The following is a 23,766-nucleotide window of genomic DNA, read 5'->3' as shown; positions in this document are numbered from 1 at the left end:
GCGATGTTGTATGCCAAATGTATGTCAAAAACGACTGCAATGTGGTGTTGGCATTTAGAAATAGCCACTTGGTTCCAACTGAACGAGATGCTCAAGTGTGGATCATCCCTACCAGAAAATACCATGATTGGGAAATCGTTGGTTTTGAAGCAGTTGTAGAACATGGTAGGTTTATCAGTCGTAGCTGTCGACAAATGTAGAAATTTTGTGTGGTTTAAGGAATGGGACGATGATACTATCTTGTCATTGGGAAAGGAAAGTTCCTTCTAACCAAATATGGTTGATAACGCTGAGTAGATGAAGTCTTAGAGTAACATTCAGATCTTGGATCATCTGATTATGAATCAGATCATGGCCTGGGGCCATATCATTCGATAAGTCATGAACCTAAAGCAGTTCCCATTCAATGAAAAGTTCATTATATAACTCAACGTGACACAGGGCTAAGGATAAAGAAATGTCTTCACCTTGATTTTTATGCATCAAAAGGTAGCCAGGTAATAAGAGGACACCAAAACTGTCGCAGTCATTCACCATGAAGGAAGAGACCAAGAAAACTTTTGACATTTGGTGGCCAAGAAGACTACATGGCATGAACCATGACTGGGATGAAGAGATGTACAGTCGTGCTCAAAACTATCCGAACGACCAGAAATGCATTTCGCCTGATTCGCATGCAACCAGCATAACGCGGCTGTCTAGCGGGTCCTCTAATCGCTCCTTGGTACAGTCGTTTGACTATTGAAAATAGTTCCAACATGTCACCACTAGAAAACACTGCTCTGTATCGCAGTAACTCAAGATGTAAAGTAATACCACGATGCTACAAATATCAGGGAACACCTTATCACAGATAAGACTGTCCTTAAGGCTTGTAAGCTCACATTTATTACAATAAATGACATACCTGAAATGTTATCACTCTCATTATTAGGTCATATAGGTAATGCACGTAGTTAAGTTCATCGTATTCGTGATTTCCTCTTCAAAGTAACATACAGTACTTATTATTTAACACAAAATGACATTAAAAAATTAAGTTATTTACTAGCAGTTAGTTGAGAATATGTATGAACTTCAAATGACACGACGAACCGTCTCGTTCTGAATATGGATTCAAAGCCAGGTCACGTAGACTAAGCAAAGATTTCGTGACTGACGCGAACTAACAGTCATTCCTGATTAGGCATACAGAGAGTGATATACCTCGATTTAAGACAGTATCAATTAGCAAATATCAACTTTAAATTACATAACGCAAGCATTTTTAACGGACGCTAATTCCTCCCCAGCATCTCTTGTCCTTGTTAACGAACTACGAGAGATGTCAAATATTGCTTTTTCACAAGTAACTTGCTTGAAATGCCGTGAGGTAAAGCTTTGTGTTGGACAGGGATTCGAACCCAGAACCTAATCGGATTGATATCGAAGCGCAATCAACTGTGACATATCGGATTTTCTCGGCAGTAGCTAGATGTTTTAACTGAAATGACGAGACGAAACATTAATTTTTTCCTTCCAAGGACTCCAACCTGGCACCTATCGCTGTTATATTCTAGAGAAAACGAACGTTAAATATGGGTTTGTTGCACCAGCAACGACATGTGAGCATGTTTGAACTAGCAATAATATGACGATGAGTTCAGTGCTCACTGGGAATAGAGCCCCACACATATCGTTGTTGACTACACACAAAGAGACGTCAGCTACCGAATTTTTCTCCACCAGCAGCTCGGAATAACATCTTGAACTTACAGTGATCTCGCAAATAGTTGTGTGTCCCACTGGGAGTCAAAAACGTCAGATATCGTTAGTGTTGACAATGAATGAAAAAACATTAAAAATCAAAATTATTATCCACCAGCAGATAGGTGTTCTCATGCTAGAGCTTGATGATACATAATGAAATCTTTAGTGCCGGGCCAGGATTCGAACCCATTCACACGTAATATGTGGAGATGTTGAGGAATCTGCAGTTTTGAACAAACAACAAATTGTAGCCGAGCTGTATTGCCACGAAGGGATCAAATTCCGCGTTAAGGGCGGTCTGAGTTGCATTCTCAGTTCAGAACCACTTTTATCGACATACAGAAGCTCAGATAAAAGATGGAATAAGTGTCCTGTGACCCTACATAGCGTTTGTTTCGTCACTAGAAATAAATAACTAGTATAAGAAAGGTTACTGGTGATAGAGTTTCTACATGTCGCCACTCCAGACTTTATTGTGGTTCAACCTAACGTCTACTTGGCAGTGAAGGAATATCATCTTTAATGTGAATTTCAGGCCACACTGCCATTATATCTTCTTCACTTGGTGTAGTCAGAAGAGAATGGAATCTTTCTCTCCCTATCTAAAATCATTGACAGAAGTGGGAATCGAACCCAGACCACAGGTATAAGAACCTACCATCAGTCCAACAGACCACCAAACCCTCTTTTCTGGGACTCATTTTTCTATCGTAACGCCGTTGCGCCACACTGGATGAGAATTCTGACACACAGGCTCCCTATAGTAAATCGCAGCATGTTCAGTAAATTCATTTACTTGCTTGACCGAATCACCATGAACTAGCTGCCTCGGCTACCCAGTGCATACATTCGACTCTATTTTGTAATCACCGAAATAAATTCACGTAACTGCCACCTACACAGAACTGCCAACAGTGTAGGATGCAGAAATTTAAATAGGAAGTGTTCCTTTCCACTTGAGCTATTCTATTGCGCTATCTGTCTGTAAAAAACGTCGTGCAGCGCAAAAGAAAAGCTGCAACTGTTTCTCTCAGAAGTCTAGACCCGGCCATTTGCATTATCTCTCAGCGTTGTGGTATGCAGAATTTCTGGAGGACTTATTGTTCAGCTCTGGAGCCGTTGTAGCTATGTGTCAGCTAGTAGCGTAATGGTAAGTGCCGTGCACCATAGATAAGATGTTGCGAGTTCGAATACATTTACCACTAAATTTTCTTAAAACGCAATTCTGCTGTCTGCTGAAGTTACCAATCTAATGGAACTTTGAACATAATTCCCTTCATTTCTCAACCCAAAATAGTCGCATGTGGAAAAAGGGCTAACTTCTGTGACATTTTGTTCTTTTCAGGTTTAATAGACAGCCAGGCAGCAGATGCATCTCGAAGCTTTTGTATTATGTATGGGGAGAGCGCATCGTGCCCAAATACGTCAGAAAAGTATTTTCTACATTAGCTGTCGTGTGGTAGTGGCATTTTATTCTTCTTCAAACATTGTTTGACAGCTTTCACTCTGAACATGTTTTCTACATGCATGTATTCAATAAACTGCATGTGCATCGTCAGACTGTTATAGATAACATCAGAAAATTCGCATATATCGTTGATGAGTAATTTCGCTCTCGTGTTTACTATTGTTTCAACAACGCCAAAGGAAACCTTGCGAAAACTGTGCACTGTATTATAAGAAATGAAATAAAACTACCCACGATAACCTTACGACGAAAGTCTGTTTTAATAAAACTGAGTATCTGTCCACAAGCGTGCCTCTATCGACACGAATTAGTAAAATACTACTCAGATTTGTATTGGGTCTGTGTTTAATTGGTGTGCTGTGTCATACTCAAGAGGTATGCAAACGTGGCATTGCATAAATATAGTTATGTATTTATAGAAACCCAAAATTTGCTTGTCAGCAGCGGAAAGAGGCGTTACCTGTTGTGCAGCATTGTAAGTTTTTCACCATTGCACTAGGGGCTAGAACTCATAAACCGCTATTTAAAGGACGAGATTAGTTGCGATTTCCACCTGCAACGACTTTCCTGGGCTGAAAACCGTAAGTTTACAATCTTTTGTTATACCTCAAGCGATAATAACTCAGATTATTCAACGGAAATGACAGGTAAAATCAAGTGAACTTTGAGGCTTAATTCCGTGCACAAAGGGAGTAACTCGTCAAGCACAGAGTTGCCAAACATACGTTGCCTTGTTGCCAAATCTCAGTTACAGTACCAGCAGCTGGTGGAGAAAAATTCGGTAGCTGACGTCTCTTTGTGTGTAGTCAACAACGATATGTGTGGGGCTCTATTCCCAGTGAGCACTGAACTCATCGTCATATTATTGCTAGTTCAAACATGCTCACATGTCGTTGCTGGTGCAACAAACCCATATTTAACGTTCGTTTTCTCTAGAATATAACAGCGATAGGTGCCAGGTTGGAGTCCTTGGAAGGAAAAAATTAATGTTTCGTCTCGTCATTTCAGTTAAAACATCTAGCTACTGCCGAGAAAATCCGATATGTCACAGTTGATTGCGCTTCGATATCAATCCGATTAGGTTCTGGGTTCGAATCCCTGTCCAACACAAAGCTTTACCTCACGGCATTTCAAGCAAGTTACTTGTGAAAAAGCAATATTTAACATCTCTCGTAGTTCGTTAACAAGGACAAGAGATGCTGGGGAGGAATTAGCGTCCGTTAAAAATGCTTGCGTTATGTAATTTAAAGTTGATATTTGCTAATTGATACTGTCTTAAATCGAGGTATATCACTCTCTGTATGCCTAATCAGGAATGACTGTTAGTTCGCGTCAGTCACGAAATCTTTGCTTAGTCTACGTGACCTGGCTTTGAATCCATATTCAGAACGAGACGGTTCGTCGTGTCATTTGAAGTTCATACATATTCTCAACTAACTGCTAGTAAATAACTTAATTTTTTAATGTCATTTTGTGTTAAATAATAAGTACTGTATGTTACTTTGAAGAGGAAATCACGAATACGATGAACTTAACTACGTGCATTACCTATATGACCTAATAATGAGAGTGATAACATTTCAGGTATGTCATTTATTGTAATAAATGTGAGCTTACAAGCCTTAAGGACAGTCTTATCTGTGATAAGGTGTTCCCTGATATTTGTAGCATCGTGGTATTACTTTACATCTTGAGTTACTGCGATACAGAGCAGTGTTTTCTAGTGGTGACATGTTGGAACTATTTTCAATAGTCAAACGACTGTACCAAGGAGCGATTAGAGGACCTGCTAGACAGCCGCGTTATGCCGGTTGCATGCGAATCAGGCGAAATGCAATTCAGGTCGTTCGGATACTTTTGAATATGATTGTACATACCTAAGGACGAGACATAGTTCTCAAAGTATCAGTTCTTAATGTGTTTAATTAGGTAGCAAGCTTTAGTATCACTGGTGTCTGAGACTTCGCTGGACTTACCCTCTGGTAATTGCTTCGCTCGCCTGGTCTTTGGCTTCTGCTTTTGCTTACAGATATACTTGGAGTCTTTCTTCCGCCAGTTGAATGTAAGCGGCATTGATTAGCTGAATCTTGGGTTTGAACTTATTTTCCAAAACGTAGACAATAGCACTTGCCTTATCTGCTAGTGTCTAAGCGTGTCTGTTGGGAGTTATTAATGGTGATAGTCTGGTTCATGTTTTTGTGAGAGAGAGAACGAGATTCCATGCTGAGACATTTGATTGAATCCAGGCTACTATTTCAGCGCTCTATAGGGGCCACCTTTAACTGTTACTGCAGGAGATTCACTCTGGCTTTCAGTGCTGCATGCATACGGTGTGGCGTGAACTTCCTGACCCATCCAGCGATCAGGTATTTCGCAACTGCAGAAGAGCGGGAGGATCTCCCCAATGTGGTATTTGTTTAAATAAAGACACATAAGATCCTATCCTATTCCTACTACAGAGTGCAGTGTTAAACTGAGGGCAAGTCAGCTCCAAATTAGAGTGACAGTTGTTCAAATGGTAACATCAAAGGTATGGGGGAAATTATTTAAACTGTGATGTGAGAGAGGTGGAGGCAAACCGATAATTTCTGAATTTTCCTCCAGTTCCAACCTAGGATTCTGCACTGTTTTCAAATTTACGACAAGTGACCAGCAACTATGCAGGCTGCACCAGTATCCTCAGGTCCACCATCTTGGATCACCATTTTGAATTCTGATGTCATAGGTCTGCGGCAGTATCTCAGGGTCATTCACCTTGAATTTGAAAGTCATAGGGCTGTGCCTGCATTCGACAGGTTTGCGATTTGAATTTTCAACCAACAGAACAATGCCCCAACTTGTTTCTTTTAATTTCTCGCCATTTTACAATATAGGACAACTGCTTAACTTATACAGTCATCTCATAAGATGGGAGAACACCCTTACTATTTTGAATATCCGTACAGTTTTTTAATTTCCCATTATCTTATACATATGGCAATTGGCCTGTATCAGAAGAGTGGGGACGGGAGATACCTGGTAATAATGCATGACATCACTTATGATGTCATGGGAGAGTGGGAGAGGGAACTCTGGTAACAATGCATACTGTATCACAACTGTCCCAGCCATCTTACATTCAAGCAATTCCTGCAGGATGAGAATGTAGACATCTGCCTTGTTTCTGAGACCAGCTTAAAATCCTGCTCTGAGCAAACATCGCAAATAATACACAGCCAGAAGAAGCTGCAACACCGTCAAGGACAAGGTCATTTTATTGACAAATGAAGCGACATAGTTTATCAGTGTAGAAGTATTTGATAAGAAATTTAGATCCAATGAAACACATGTACAGTAAAAGGTGCCCAAACAGTTATATCACTATGCAGTGTACCCCCCCCCCCCCCTCACCCTCTGGTGGCAGGCATGTTTGTAGCAAACGATCATAAAGGTGCCAAATGCCGTCCTGTGATAGATAGTCCCAAGCATCTTGTGCCTTTTCTGCAGTTCGTCAGTGGTTGTCGCAGGCCCTGGAGAATGAGTAAGTTCCTGATTCATTATGTCCCATACATGTTCAACTGGCGAGAAATCTGGTGATTTTGCTGGCAAGGGCAGGTTTATACACTACAAAGAACACATTGCATCACAGCAGCCATATGTGTCCATGCATTGTCCAGCTAAAAAGGCATACCACCTTCCTGTCATGAAATGGCAGTAGCACGGGAGAACAGCTTGTGCAAAGTAACAGACTCATGTTACTTTACCCTACAGAAACATCAAATGTGATCACGAGTTGTAACCAATTGCCCCCATCCTCCACCCCCCCCCCACCCATAAAGCCTGGGATGGAACCTGTGTATTTTGGGCAAATGCACTCTGGAATACGCGATTCATCAAGACTATGACATAATGGTGTACATCCATCACTCACATTGAGACCAAACCTGCTCTCATCACTGCAGACAACAGAGCGCCATTCCACTCACCAGTCAACTCTTTCATGACACAAGAGCAGCCATGACAGGCAGTGTCATCGTGTCAGTGGTATCCCAAAAAGATTCACACGATTTATTAGTCCTGCTACAAGTAGATGGTTCCCTGATGACACAGCAGGTGCAATATTGCCCAGATTTCGTCCCAGGATGACATTTGGTCAGCCACCACTGCTCACATAATGCACTGATCTTGAGGTATGTCCGTATTATGTGAACGTCTACAGGTATTGGAGTGTTCCACAGACCGCTGTTGAAAGCAGCAACACACGACCAATACATTGTGCCCAACAAGTGCAGCGATCATCCTGATTCCCACAGGCCCATAATGTGACTCTGTTCAAAACAGCTGAAGCTGTTCAGCATGAGTACGTACTAGTCAATGGGGCATGGTTGTAGCTTAGAATGAATGTTGCAAACACTGTTCACCTCTCAACTCGGCATAGTTACAGTCTGCAGAGTCAAAACATAGGTTGCACAAAATGGCTCTGGGCGCTATGGGACTTAACTTCTAAGGTCATCAGTCCCCTAGAACTTAGAACTACTTAAACCTAACTAACCTAAGGACATCACACACATCCATGTCCGAGGCAGGATTCGAACCTGCGTCCGTAGCAGTCGCGCGGTTCCGGATTGAAGCGCCTAGAACCGCTCGGCAACTGCATGATCCCCAGGTTCTTTAGTACAAAGCATATGGTGTGCCATTCCAGGATGACTATTCGCAGCAGCCACATCCTACTAACAGCAGCAGAATTAAACCACACACAAGTCTATGGACTAATGGACCAACCAGCTACTCTTTCAATGGAAATACGCCAGATGTCCTCGATATCTGCATCTTCAAGGGAATCCTAGGATTCATTACTGTGGAGGTCATACATGTGCTCTTATCTGATCACCTACCTGTGGCATGTTCAGCAGTGGTTCAACACACTCCAATCACTAGTCGCCTTAACAGCACCAAGATAAATTTGGACGAATATCAGCACCAGTTTAGTCAGAAACAAAAGAACACCCAAGTCGACACCAACACCAGAGCAGACAAGGCAGTTAATTACATCACCACCATCACTGAAGCAGCAGCATCCTCTACTCCCAGGTCACCCAGCCAAGGTGCAGGTCACCGAACAGAAGCAATCCCACAGGAAACACTATGACTTACAAAGGACAAAAACAGACTTAGTACGGAATGATGCCTTACAAAATAGAAAGCAGTAAAAGCCAGAGTGAATTTTTTGCAGCAAAAGTTAAGGGTGGCCCCGATACAGCACTGAAACCGATTCCCACAGTGACAGGTCGCATGCCATTTGCTCCACCAACAGCCTTACCAACCTGGATCAGGTCACTGTAGCCCAGCAACAGGCTGTTACCTGCATGTCCCGATGCTTAGATTGCTAGTGACTGACTCAGCACTCACTACTACCCTGCCACCTCACTGATCCCAGGCCCTTTCTGTGGCTTCTCTTCATCTTACTAAAGCCACATACATGACACCTGCACTAGAGTGGCCACGCTGACCACCATACCCGTTTGACATGTGTGAAATTAAGCTCACTGAAAGGTGCAGACTTGTTCTGTTCATTGCTGAGACAAAGGTGTTTTTCCATTGCCGGTCTAAGCCGGCGATTTTCTCACAGATAAACTGATATCTATAGCACATACCAGTTCGAAAATACACTTAGAAGGGCTGCTATTACAGCAAACACTAAGATGTTTTTCTCCTGCCAGTCTAAATCAGCAGTTTTCGCCCAGGCAAATCCATACTTGTAGCACATTCCAACTTGAGAATGCACTTAGAAGGGTCGCTATTAATAGCTAACACAAACTTGTTTTTCCCTCTACCAATACCCTGTATGGACAAGTTCGAACCTGTTTGCAATTTGTGGTGCTCTTTATAGCTGACATATTTTCAGCAACATGAAAAATCACTTAGTAGATGCAAACACATTTCCCCTTGTTATTCACTGAACATGAATTTCTGGTCTGCAGCGCTATTTATAGAGTACCCACGAAAATTCACTCTTCAGGACTTTGAGGTTCAGGTTACTTCAAACACACACAGAGAATACATTTCGGCTAGTAAGCAGGAGACCAATTTCAAGTCCCAGCCTTGGCACTTCGGCTTCTATCCTTACCAAAGATAAAGTTGAGACTCGTATGTCTCTGTGAAAATATAATTCAATCATTTTATTTTATTTCCATATGATGTTATGGAGTACATACTGACAGGGGCACCTCAGCAAGAGTACATATCCATATTCAGCTCTGATTTCTGCCTAAATGTGTCAGCTTTTAAATGTAGCTTGATCATGAATTCCATCCAGCTGCGATATCTGAAAACCCACGTTATTGTGCCACTTAAGTGGTACTACCCCCTACACAGTGATGTAGACTGTGTCATAACTCATTTGATTTTCCTGGCATATTTGCACGAATTACACAAACGCCTCCAGTAGTGTTACATGATTACATGATCAGTGCAGGTGACTTCTGATGAACAATAAAACTTTTTAACAGAACAGAATCCACTCACATGCAGGAACTGACTTTCAAGAATTTACTGCATAGACATTATGTCATACAATATGCACACAATCAGAGATTGAGCTGGCAGTCTTACGTTTATACCTTCTGCTCCATTACAGTATACTACACGTATTTTGTGTGTGTGTGTGTGTGTGTGTGTGTGTGTGTGTGTGTGTGTGTGTGTGTGTGTGTGTGTTTTGTATTATGAGATGATGATAGACGGGAGAGGGTGAAACCTGGTGCTGGCACATAGCTTACTCCTCACAAATAGCAACAAGGGGGCTGCCAAGCTTAATATCCCCATCCAATGGAGAGATGTGTCACATGCCTTCACATCATGAGACACTGTGAAGAGGTTTGGTATCTAAACTAGGATACTGACGCAAAGTCTGGTGATCAGGAACTTTATTCCATCACCTGTCCTTCCCTTGCCAGCCAAATGCTGGCAATGAAGATTTTTTCCACTACAAGGATTTGAACCGACTTACCTCCATGTCGAGCACCATCGCATAAGGGCGCATTAGTGCCCTGAGCCATGGAGGTGGGTTATGTGAAACTTTATGAACCAATTTATTACAAGGTTCATGACAAACTTCAAGTCCCATGGAAGAAGGCTCAATATTTCGATGCTTCTTGCATGTCACTTTATGGAACTATGAAGAGTTTACAACACGTGATATAGGCGTAGAATTGCATTCTTATTTCAGTGTGTATATATACCCAGCTATATGAAAAATTAAATGAAGTGTGTATGACACCAGTGTTCTTATTTCCTGGATGAAACATCCACTTCACAAGTATTTTGTGGTGATTGACTGGGCTGAGGATACTCCAGAAAAAACATAATGAGAAGACTGGATGACTGTTGCTGGAAAACATCAAGTTGATAATTATCGGTCTGTCTGACTGCTGCAAAACAAAAGTTCTCATGTCCCTGCTAATGCATCTATATTGTATTCTAGGATTTACAAAAAGTGGTAAGAGTTAATGCAAACCTATTATTGCTTCTCAATAATAATGGGAAGGTAGTGGCCATTGCCCAAGCAATTGGCGCTAGGTGGAGTCCTGGACAGGTGGGTGTTGATGGGTATCAGGGGGCAGCAAGTCAGTCACTCACAGCCGAAGCATCAGCATGTGCAGGTAGCTACCTGCTGCAGGGCTGTGGTAGCCCGACCCATTCTCATGAGGCTGTAGCCTGTGGCATCCATGTGCAGGTGATGCACAGTGTGCAACTCAGTACAGCAGACTTGGAGTGGAGCTACACACATGCAGTGTGGCACAAGTTCCCCAGCAGGTCTGGCTGCCATGAATTTTGTGTTCATGGAAAGGGGGGGGGGGAGGGGCTCACCCTATGTGGAATTTGTTTAAATAAAGACATAAATGTTCCTACCTTTTCCCACTGAGCACATAGTCTTAAATTTATGACAAGTCAGCTCCAAATGTAGCGTGACAATTCTTAAAACTTTAAGGTCAGAGGGGTGGAGAATACTGTTTAAACTGTGGTATCAGATGGGTGGACGTAGACCTATGAATTCTGAATTTTCCGCCATTTTAAACTTGGGTTTCTGTACTGTTTTTTAGACTTAGGATAAGTACGCTGGCAACCATGCAGGCTGTGCCAGTATCTCCAGGTCCACCAACTTCGACTGCCATTTGAATTCTGACATCATATTTCTGTACTAGTAAGCCAGGGCCATCCATGTTGAATTCCAATATCATAGGGCTGCAGGAAACTGACAGTCTTACAGGGTTCACCAGTATCCCCAGGTCTGCCATCTTGAATCACCATCTTGAATTGTGACGTCATAGGGTAGCACCAGTATCTCCGGATCATCTATCTTGAATTCTGACATGATAGGGGTGTGGCAAAGCTGACAGTGATGCAGACTGCACCAGTATCCCCATGTTCATCATGTTGGATCATTATCTTGTATCCTGACATCATAAAGCTTTGCTCATATTGCTCAGGTCTATCTTGAATTTTCAACCAACAGGACAATGTACCATCTTGGATTGTTTGAAATTCTCTCAATTTTCACTTAGGACAACTGCCCTCCTTTCATAGCCACATCATAGGCAATTTTATACATAGGGCAATTGGCCGATATCAAAGCGGCAAGGATGGGAGAGAAATCTGGTAACAATGCATGATATCATAATTGATGTGATAGGGGAGTGGAAGGGTGGAAATCTAGCAAAACTGCAGGCTGTGCCAGAATTGTCCCAGCCCCACCATTATGGTATATCCAATTGGCATTCCATGTTGTGAAAGTGATCTCTCCTATTTGTCTGTTTCGGGACATAACTGGTCTGCTTGGGTTCACTGTTGACCTCTCATATGGCAGCAATGATGAATGATGGTTGTTTGCAAGGATGTCAAGACCGGCAACATTGGCAGAGTGCACTTAGCATTTCAGCAACTTGATATTACTCTATCAGGATCCGTGGCACAGCTTAGTTTAGTTATCTTTCCTTGTTGAATGCCCCATTGTAGTCTTGTGTTCTGCTTGAGTAGCAGCAGGTGTGTGCCTGTCTCTGTCAGAGACTAATAAGCCTCCGTAACCAGCTGGTTTGTATACCTTGCAGTAGGAGCATACTTCTGGAGTGTCTCATGATTCCCCATTAGTTGTTTCTCCGCTTATACACTTCCACTGGCCCACAACTCCACCAGGTGGCATTCAGGCTCGTATTGGACAGTGATCATAATGTTTGGCTTGTCAGTATATGTACCTGTCACATTAACGTCCAAGGGCTTATCTCTGGTCATTACCGCTGTAGTTCTCCTCACATGAACAGTGAAACAGTGTGTCTTAGGAAGCTCCACTTAAACATGCTGTAAAATTGCGAAAACCCGAGATCTACAAAAAATGACATACTGGAAGGCAATAATTGTAGCTGTGCTGCAAATGTCAAACATACTTATGAATACCAATTTGTAACAATAAGTCAATAAATAAAATCCACTGAAGATAGAGGTACTTCTCTGAAACATGTATGGGTAGAAAAAAAGTTTCGTCATAGCAGAACCACATTTCCTTATTACATACGCGCGACTGCTACGATCGCAGGTTCGAATCCTGCCTCGGGCGTGGATGTGTGTGATGTCCTTAGGTTAGTTAGGTTTAAGTAGTTCTAAGTTCTAGGGGACTGATGGCCACAGATGTTAAGTCCCATAGTGCTCAGAGCCATTTGAACCTTATTACATATTAGGAACCATTCTCTGCCAAGGAAAGAGCTTCGACCACAATATGATTATGTAGTATACTATTGACGCTATGATTAGATTCCGTTTGTCATTCGGCGATCTGAGCCACTCTTTGACCCTCCTGGTCTGTTTGTGTATAGGCCTTGAAGTGTTGGCAGAAGAGCCAACACCGTGTTGCTAGAGGAGGCCGAAATGCACGCTTTTAAGCTCACGTAGATTGGCGTAGGGTCTGGAACAAGGTCAGAGAAATAAGACTAGCAAAACAGGAGGTAACTGGTAGAATACTCAACTTTAATCCACAATTGGTGTACATCGCTCTTGACGGTACATGTTATAACCTCAATATAAACTGGTAATGGCGCCTTGCTAGGTCGTAGCAAATGACGTAGCTGAAGGCTATGCTAAACTATCGTCTCGGCAAATGAGAGCGTATTTGTCAGTGAACCTTTCCTAGCAAAGTCGGCTGTTCAACTGGGGCGAGTGCTAGTAAGTCTCTCTAGACCTGCCGTGTGGTGGCGCTCGGCCTGCAATCACTGTCAGTGGCGACACGCGGGTCCGACGTATACTACCGGACCGTGGCCGATTTAAAGGCTACCACCTAGCAAGTGTGGTGTCTGGCGGTGACACCACAGGCCTTACGCTGCGTTTGTGTTATTTTCGATCCACCAGTCTCGCAGTGTTTTAGAGAAAGGCTATGGCCGACGTATCTTCCTCTGACGTGTCACTTCGCCAGTTGTTAGGTTTTGTGGCACTTCTTACATCCTTCGCGTAATACCCATTGTTCCTCGGAACGCTTTCAGGAAGTTACATCACGCTTCCGAGATGCTGTGGCTTTCATATTCGTATCACTTGGGTTATGTGTATTCTAAACAAACATGCTATCCGGTGCGTTGTAGGCAGACCTGTTCCACGTGCGAGTTTCTGGGTTCTCATAAACAAAAGTCATTTAGATTGTAATGACAGTTAGTTTAGTACAGATTACTTAGTAAATCCATGTATCTGTGTGTTTTTTAAGTTTAATTTTAAAGTCTTCACTGTTTTTATATAATATTCCAGAAAATGCGAAATAATCATATACTCTGGCTGTTGTCTGTCTTTCTAGCAACTTATGTAGAACTTATCTTTTTATTACTTAGTTCATACTGTCGGAAAATAGTTTAAATTGTAAGTTGTTGATTCAGCAACTTCGCACTAATAGTTTGTTTACATACAGTTGCGTATGGGCCTGATTTTTGTAAACGTGTTTTCTTGTTTACCGGTAATTTAACTGACTTATTCGCATCAAGGTATTATATTTACCATGAAGGAAAAGTACCGGGCCTGTTGAAGAATTGTTAGGTCCAGACTTTGGTGCCATAGATGCTGCAGCTTTTTTTTTTTTATTTCATGTGGGTGACTGTAGTGGGGCGGGAATCGGAGATGTGATTGAGGCTCTTCAGTGGTTCTGTAGGATACTTGCATGTGGCTGAAATAGGAAGATAGTCGAACTGGAGGGGAAAGCTGATGCCCTTCAGGCTGAATTAGACAAGGCTAGGAAAGATCTGGACAGGTTAAGGATGAAGAAAGGTAAAGAGAGGAGGGGCAACAGGCAACATAAGGAACAGGCTTAGAACTTCATCTGACAGTTCTGTGATGAATGTGAAAAATACATTTGAGCTGTTGCTTCAGTTAGAAATTGATGAACCTTAAGCGGATATAGGTGTAGAGAGGGCACAATAAATTTTCAGCATAAAACTAAGAATGCAGGAAGACAGAAAGGAGAAATAAAGTTTTATTGTTAGGCGATCCTCATGCAAGAGATGTTGTCAAACTTTTGCAGGATGAACTAGGTTCACAATGCCAGGTTACCAATTTTTTAAAAACTAGTGCTGGTCTGGAGCAGGGGACAGGGACTGAGGATGACTTTGCAAAGACGTTACCAAGGAAGACACTGTGGTTATAGTGGTTGGACCAGGTACTAGTATTGACAGAGGTCCTGGGTGTAGTATAGAGTGTGACCTGGCAAAGATTCTGTCATCAGTGAGACATACCAATGTTGAGTTCGTACCTGCTCTCAGACGTCATTACCCACCTCATTTGCGCTCTTCTCTCAGGAGAGCTAATTTGGAGTTGGAACAGCTCCTTATGTCGATGCAATATCATATATTGACATGATTTCCTCAGTAGATGGGATTATACTAGGCACAACCTTCAGATCAACAGGGAAGTGAAGGGTAAACTGCTGGGATAATAGCAGAAAATTTAAGGGAGGAGGCATTGTCATGAGTGGTAAGTTACTTGTGTGTACAGGGTTCAGAACAATATATTTTTTAAAGTTGGGTGGGCAGAAAGGAGCCAAGTTTTAAGAGAGATTAGGATTGAAACAAACATTCAGTTTGAGAAAGGAACAAAACAGAATTCTATCGTACTGCATCAGCACAAACGGTTGTTGGTTTAAAATTTTCAGCAATCAGCAGACATTTTATTTCCACCAAGTTTTAATTCAGACAATGTGAAATACCAGATATCTTTATTGCATCAAAATATTCGAGGTCTAGGAAGTACAAAGAATAAACTACTTGTCTGCAGTGATGAGTTAAAGTCATCAAACCCAGTTGACATAATCTACCTCTCTGTACATCATGTGACCACTAGTATAGATGTGTTGTTACAGGATGTAAGTTAGCACCTCACTTTCGTAGAGCAGAAATGGAGGATAGAGTTGCCACAGCCACTAGGAATTGTCATAAATTTGAGAAGATAGACTGTCAAATTTTGCCTAGAGCAGCATATGGAAGCATGTGCGATGGAAGCAGAATTTCATAATAAATTCTTCATAACAGCAAGTGTACACAGTGCACCTGCAGGTAGCTTTAAGCTGTTAATAAATCCCCTTGACTCTCTACTGGCCTATTTAACAACAAAATACGAAGAAATAATCGTTGATAGTGACTTTAACATAACTTTTAAGAAACTCTTCCAGCTCGGATATATTAGAGTTAGTAACACTATCATTCAACTTAATTGCTTCTGTAAACTGTCCAGCTATGGTAGCTAACTGCTCACAAACAGCCATTGATAATAGGGCCTATGTTCACAGAAAAGTATAACAAATAATATTAGACTACAAAACCAATATTCCGTGGCCTTTGTTAAGTTTTAAAACTCGGTAAGATATAAAACCTATTAAATCTGAATTGATTATTTTAGGACACTCCCCAAAGACATGAACTGAAGTGATGTATACAGTGTGCATATGGCATGAATATACAGTATAATGCGGCTTCTTAACAATCTGACAGAAAGTAATGTATTGTGAAAGTTGCAGTTCAGATTCCCAGAGTGTTCTTATATTAACAAGAGTATCTACAAATACAGTGAAAATGTACTTAATTTATTAGACACTAAATCACAGGCTACTGGCATATTTTGTGATCAGTCAAAGGCATTTGACTGTTTTAATCACGATATCCTTCTAAGTAAATTAGAATATTATAGTGTAACAGAAAATGCTGCAAAATGGTTCAAATCATATATCTCTGACGGGAAACAAAGGGTATCATTTGGAAAGAGACACGTATTAAGCTGTCAGGCATCATCCAACTGGGAACTTATTAGATGCACCCCTTACTTTTTCTTGTGTATAAAAATGACCTTTCATCAATAACAGTATCAGATACCAAATTTGTTTTGTTTGCAGATGACACAAACATTGCAATAAATAGCAAATAACGTGAAGTCTTAGAAAGATCAGTTACTTAAATTTTCATGGAGATTAAGAACTGGTTCCTAGTCAGTTCTTTGTCACTAATATCGAAGAAATTCTCTACATCTAGTTCAGAACTTATAAGAGGTATCCCACTAGTATGTGCCCAAACTATGATGACAAACACAGAGAACAGGTGGAAAGTATTAAATTCTTGGGATTATAGCTTGATAATAAATTCAGCTTGGAGGATAACACCACAGAACTGCTGCAGTACCTAAACAAATCTCTATTTGCAATGCAAATATTGTCAGACATAGGTGATATAAAAATTAAAAAGTTGGCATACTAAGGTTACTTTCATTCCACAGTGCTATGTGGGATTATTTTTTGGGGTAACTCATCAAGCCAAGCTGAAGTTTTCTGGTCCCAAAAATGTATAATAAGCATTATTTGTGGTGTGAACGCAAGAACTTCCTGCAGAGACCTGTTTAGGGAACTAGGGATATTAAGTACTGCTTCCTAATAATATTTATTCCTCAATGAAATTTGTCATTAAAAATATATCTCTTTTTCAAACGAACAGATCAGTTCATTAAATCAGTAAATGCTAGAAATGAGAATAATCTTCACAAAGATTTGAAGTCACTTCATGTGTTCCAAGAAGGCATCTGTTACTCAGGAACACACATTTTCAATAACTTGACAACCGCCATAAAAAGTTTAAATACCGAAAAGTTCAGTTTAAAAAGAGCCTAAATAATTTACAGGTGGCCAACTCCTTCAACTCCATTGATGAATTTCTTAGTGAACCCAACTGATGGAGTGCATGTTACTAATAATATCGAAGAATGTGAGTATTGGTAGGGTCTACAATCAGACTTCTGTACAAATTCAGCGCAGTAATGTGATCATTGTAAATAAGTGTTGTAAAATGATTTTTTCCTGTATGACCATCATTCCACATAGGATACGTGGAAGGTACCTTAGCAGAATTGTTTTTCATTGTAAATATTTATTTTGTATTCTTGTTTTTCTGACATTTTCTACAACCTAGATGATCTCCTCACTATGGAACGAAAAGTAGATCAACCTAATCTACGCAAGTTTGTGCAGGTATCGGTCCATGTGCATTATTCCCGACACACTCTGTGGCACAGATTCTCACCATTCCTCGTAAGCACGACATCCAAAATGGTTTTTTTCAATGTCAATAAACTTTATCAACAGCTGTACACTTTAAGATATTTTATGTTATTTTGAAATCAACCAATTTCGTCAATTCATTTTACCCTCTTCAGGCCCCATACGCTTTTTTTCAAATCAACGAACTTATCGTATAGCGCAATAAAACTGGATATCGTGAATTCCAATCGTTGTATAGATGCTTCATACGAAGCCGTGACAGTACGTCTTCGTCATACTACAGTTTACTAAAGGTAGCAGATATCTGTATAAACGACCTGATGACTGCCCTATAGCTTAGGAGTGTTATAATTGTGCAACTTACAGTATATTACAGGACAACTGCGGGGGAGACTTTCACCTGGCTCCAAACCAAATTTTAATCTCGCTGTAACATACAAAAATAACTAGACGTCTAATAACATAAAGAAAGCAGCCAAACATCTAGATCCACATCTACAGTTACATACGTATTCTGCAAACAACTGTGAAATGCATTGCTTATGGTACTTCCCATTCTGCTACATATTAGGGTTTCTTCCCGTTCCATTGGTGTTACGAGTACTGGAAGACTTACTGTTTAATTGCCTCTTTCTGTGCTTTAATTCTGGAGCTATGCAAGTCGGCACTAGCCATCATACAGCTATGACATATCGTACTAGATGTGCTGGATATGGTGCCATAGGCCTCGTCTACTTTAAGATATGGCGACTTTTCAGATGAAATCCTAAGTTCTCATATGTTTTTCATAGGAACTGAATGAGTATTACCCGACTGAGCACACGTCCCACGCTTAGACCATCACATTACAAAAAGAGAGTGAATAAGGAAAAAAATGGTTTTAACATGCTTGGCTTAGACCATCCAGATATCAATGTATTAAGCCAATAACTCAAATAGAACACTTCTTCCATAATATTCATTATTATAGCGCCTTATTGAGCGTGGAGAGTTTCCAACACGCATGTCAACATTACCAGCGAAAATGGCTGAAGAAAAGTAGGCGAAACTACTATTGTGTACGTAAGTAAAACTGGTTATGAATTCGGTAGTTCTCGAGAATTCTCTCATTTATTGTTCCTCAATATTGGAGCTTTACCACGTAGGACTCCTAGAAGAGACAGAGAAGGTCCAGCGAAGAGCGGCGCGTTCCGTCACGGGATCGTTTAGTCGACGCGAGAGCGTTAAAGACATGCCCAACAAACTCCAGTGGCAAGCGCTACAAGAGAGGCGTTGTGCATCACACAGGATTTTTACTATTCATATTTTGAGAGACTACTTTCCCGGAAAAGGTGGGCGAAATATTACTTTCTTCGACATACACCTCGCGAAACGATCACGATGAGACAAATCGCGAAATTAGAGCTAATACAGAGGCTCAGGGGAATCAATCAGTGGTACGAGAAGCACCCTTCACCAGACACCTATAGGTGGCTTGCGGAGTACTGATGTAAATGTAGATGTAGATATAAAGCCACAAAACAAATAATGTAACACACTGCTGTAATAGCAAGGTGCCAGTCAGTTAAATACTTTAAGATTTTCTCAGAATTACAGCCTCAGAAAAAGTGATACACAGGGCAGAGGGTTTGAATCCCAGAAGGGTTGATAGTCAGGTGTCTGATCATTAAAAATGGTGGTGGAATTAGAACACGCTGGAAAATGACGGTAGGGGTAACAGAAACAAAGAGTGACTCTATGAGAAAACATGGAGGTGCTTGTCAGCAAATACCAACACAATCGACATAGTACCTGAGCTACAGCACCCGAATATCGATGTTCATAGTGAAACAACATAGTTAATTGCTCGAGGAGAAAGGCTCTGATCAGTTTGGGTTAACTGAAGAAGACAATAAACGACGTTTATGAAATTATGTACAAAGTGCGTCTGACATTCGTCATACACTAGAAACACTTATTTTCTTATGGTTATGATTTAATAATTATTGTTTGCATAAAGGTTTCGACAGAGATCATTTCCTCTGGATCATTCAGGCTCACATTCATAGGCAAAAATTTAAAGTCGACTGAAAATAAAGAAAAGAAACCAACAATTAAGTAACTACAGTACATTCTTCTGTTAGTATTACCGGTTCCTCTTGTATACGAACCAACTTACCAAAACAGCTCTGTCCAACTTTTTACATCCCTGAGAATATGCTGTGTCTATATCAACACAGTGGAGTCTAGCTTCGGTAGGTGTGTCGCGAAAGCAGTTGACACACAACATATTTTTCTGAGTGTTTGAAAACATTATGTACTGCTCTCCATGCACTGCACACTGAAAAAAAGAATGTGTCAATCAGACGTCTGTTAAAATACGATAAAACAGTCACTCAAATGCGTATATGGTTAGCCGTACCCTTCTATGTCCTTCCTTTGAGCATTTTGACATGTGGACAACATCATGTGTAGAAAACATTTTAGCACGATGTGTGTTTTCACGGCAGTGATTGCATAGAGCTTGTCCTGAAATAACAGTAAACGAGTAAACGCAGTTATCATAATCAATCAACAAAGAATAACCGACAGATAACACGAAATAGTAAAACAAATGAAAGGCACAATGATAATATTACCTCACGCGTAAATTCTTGAACCCAAACGCGTAAAATTTGTCCAACAAACAATCAATGCAAAAAAAAAAGGAAGATGCAAATTTTGTAACAAATTCCACAAAGATTTTCCTGAATGTCTTTGAATTTTTGCCCCTCTGGTTAACTGTTAATTGCAGTCTTCACAAGATAACATCTCGACTCACTCCATAGTAACTGATACAGTCTCCCGTCATCGAACTGAAACTGAAAGATATCTAGCTGAATAAATACACGGATTTTGCATTCAGTGTTATATGTGCTTCCACTGTCTAGGTGATGTTTGTTAGTCGAAACATACCTAGCGAGATGGCGCAGTGGTTAGCACACTAGACTCACATCGCGAGGACGACGGTTAAAACCTGCGTCCGGCCACACTGATTTTGGTTTTCCGTGATATTCCTAAAATCGGTTCAGGTAAATGCTGGGATGGTTCCTTTGACAAACGGCACGGCCGATTTCCTTCCCTTGCTTCCCTAATCCGAGCTTGTGCTCCGTCTCTAATGATCTCGTTGTCGACGGGGCGGTAAACACTAATCTCCTCCTCCTCTTTAATCGAAACTTGTTTGGTTTCTACTGTGATACACTGGTGTATGGAATAACATTCTTTTTTGTGGATTCACTTTGCTAACGAAAAGTATGTCCACTGAGGCTTTGAGGTGGTCTATAATGCTTTGAGCCAGTCCGAAGGGAGTGCTCAAATAGCTTACAGGGAGATGGCAGACGTCGCGACAAACTGAAACTTCGGCGTAATAATTTGGCACCACTCGAAAATAAGTAATGTGAAACGGTTTGCCTCACTATGCATCCCTTTTCAAAAAACGTTCAGGTCAATGTCATGGAACATTGGTTTCACACCTCATGGATTCTTTAAAATTCTCGAAAATAAGCATCTTTTACATTAAACATCACGCCCAAACTCTGCGGGTCGTATGATTAGGCCTCTCCTTTTTGTTTGTAAGGGCCAATAGCAGGCAAACTGACGCTTTAAGCTGGTCTTTGAAGCATGCTCGGACAGCTCAAGTCACAGCTGTAATTTGGACTATTAATACTGTATATGATTTAATGGCACCAATACATATGAGCAGCAACTGACTTCTTAAATGTGTTGAGACATAGTGGTAACAGTTGCACTTAAAAAGAAACCCTGTAAGTTGAGAAGTTACATCACAGATGTTAGGGGAACATTCCCTCAAAAATGGTCTGCGTTGTAAATTTTATTACTCAAATAAGTAACTGATTTTTCTTGTGGCCCACATCAGCTACATTTTTCAAAAGATAAATTAATTACAATGGGAAAAAAAACTGTACAATATCTTACCACACGTGGAACAAAAGTACATGGAAGCCTTGTCTCTCTTGTCACAGTTGGCACAAGGTGGATTTTCTGCATTGGAGAGCTCTATGAGCTGAGTCATAAGGTAATCAGGTGGAGGAAGCGTTGTCCCTTCTTTTAAGACCGTTTGTTGCCTGAAACAAGAAAATTTATTTTGAGAATAATTTAACTTCACTTACATTTGAAATTTCTCACGAGCTCGCTTAGAAAGTTCGATACATGAGAGAAACAAGTTCTAAGCCGCAATGAAAATATTTTTCCAGGGTATAATAATATAAAATTTTGTTAGCTGAGACGATCATTCACTTCATTCGTACACAAGGAAAATATGCTGTACACCAAGAGGACAAAGGATTTTTTTTCATTTTTACTGCCCTTAGTAATGATAACATGTGTAGGTGAAAGTAGTCCCTTACTCAGGGAATGACACCATCTTAACGAAGTAGGAATCCTGCCTTGCTGTTGTAGGCAAGGTCCTAGTGAAGGTGGTTTGCCATTGATTTCCTCTGACCTGTCCTGAAGTGACAAGTGTGTATTTGTGTCCTGTGATGAGTGCTTGTACGATGCAGTGTTGGGTTTGTGTTGTGCAAAAATGGAAGGGAAGACAGTGCCGGCACATGTCCACTCTTCTCGAATAGTACAAAGAGAGTGAGGGTCTATGTACTTCATGGACCAATGATTTATGACCCCTCCCCACCTGTGGCTTCTATATCTAGATCTACATGTATACTCCGCAAGCCACCCAACGGTGTGTGGTGGAGGGCACTTTACGTGCCACTGTCATTACCCCCCCCCCCCCTCATTTCCTGTTCCAGTCGCGTATGGTTCGCGGGAAGAATGACTGCCGGAAAGCCCTCCGTGCGCGCTCGAATCTCTCTAATTTTACATTCGTGATCTCCTAGGGAGGTATAAGTAGGGGAAGCAATATATTCGATGCCTGATCCAGAAACCATCTCGAAACCTGGACAGCAAGCTACACCGCGATGCAGAGCGCCTCTCTTGCAGAGTCTGCCACTTGAGTTTGCTAAACATCTCCGTAACGCTATCACGCTTACCAAATAACTCTGTGAAATTATCCTTGCAAGGTCACTTCCCCTTCCCCTTGCCCTGTAGCTGTTGGTCAACTGCCTTACATGTAAATGGCAGGCTGTTATGCTGTTGGTTGGACTGCTGACCTTGAACGTCTAGATGCTTACCTCCCTCTCCCTCTCAACCTACCCCCCTCCTCCCCCCCCCCCTTGGCCACTAGGGCTGTTATCCAGTGTTCATTTATGATCTAATAGATTACCCAGTTAGGACTACCCATTTCCATATTCCTACAACTTATTATCCTTATCACTGGTATTTATTACCCAGTTAGGATAATTTATGACTGTAGATAGCTGACACTATGAAATCACAATCAAAAGTGGCTGTTTGACATAAGCCTGTCACTATACCACCACAGTGGAAATAGCCCAGTGTAAAAATGGTGGGAAATTTAAAAATCCAATTGAGATAGCTTGCATATTGCATGGTCTATTTATTTAAAACACTTAGAAACGTTTCTGGGTCTCTCCACGTTATAAAAGCGCGCTGCAACTCTCACAAGGCATCGCAGGTGCAGTACTAGATATGGAATTACATGAATTTCAAGAAAATGCAAGATAGTTTCTTTGTTAAAACAATTACTGTGTTTTAGTGCATTATTTAAACATTATGATCTTGAGCATTATTGAATATGAATCAGGAACTTTTTATTCACATCAAAACATAACCCCTTTAAGTAGCCCACCAATCATTTGTACTTGTAGCAGACGAAGTTACCAGTACTAGAAGAGGTGTAGGGATGCTTAATTAATGTTTTAAAACATTAAGCAAGTGTTCACACACTTCGAATACATCATTACAGTGTTCAGAGATGCTAGTAGTTGTCAGCTGTTGCATGCCTCTAACCCCCAGTTGCATGAGGGGCAGACACACTCGAGTCAGCACACTGCCTGATCTAGATGGCGTATGCAGCTCTTTTTCTCTATGCCTCATGCACCCCGAGTTTTTGATCGAATAA

General features: G+C 41.1%; 1 protein-coding gene across 1 annotated transcript in view; it reads right to left on the bottom strand.

The window, feature by feature from the left end:
- Positions 1–23,766, bottom strand: part of LOC124556534 — a 487,563-nt gene that overhangs the window by 335,539 nt on the left and 128,258 nt on the right. The window contains exons 3-5 of the mRNA XM_047130488.1: positions 21,705–21,853; positions 20,152–20,258; positions 19,909–20,070 (exon numbers count right to left, since the gene is read on the bottom strand). Coding sequence (XP_046986444.1) covers positions 19,909–20,070; positions 20,152–20,258; positions 21,705–21,853 — 418 coding nt within the window. The remainder of the gene's footprint in view (positions 1–19,908; positions 20,071–20,151; positions 20,259–21,704; positions 21,854–23,766) is intronic.

Source organism: Schistocerca americana, chromosome X, assembly GCF_021461395.2.
Source record: "Schistocerca americana isolate TAMUIC-IGC-003095 chromosome X, iqSchAmer2.1, whole genome shotgun sequence".
NCBI classification, from domain to species: Eukaryota; Metazoa; Arthropoda; class Insecta; order Orthoptera; family Acrididae; genus Schistocerca; species Schistocerca americana.
Note: the sequence above shows the minus strand (reverse complement) of the source record. Positions and strands in the feature narration are given on the sequence as shown.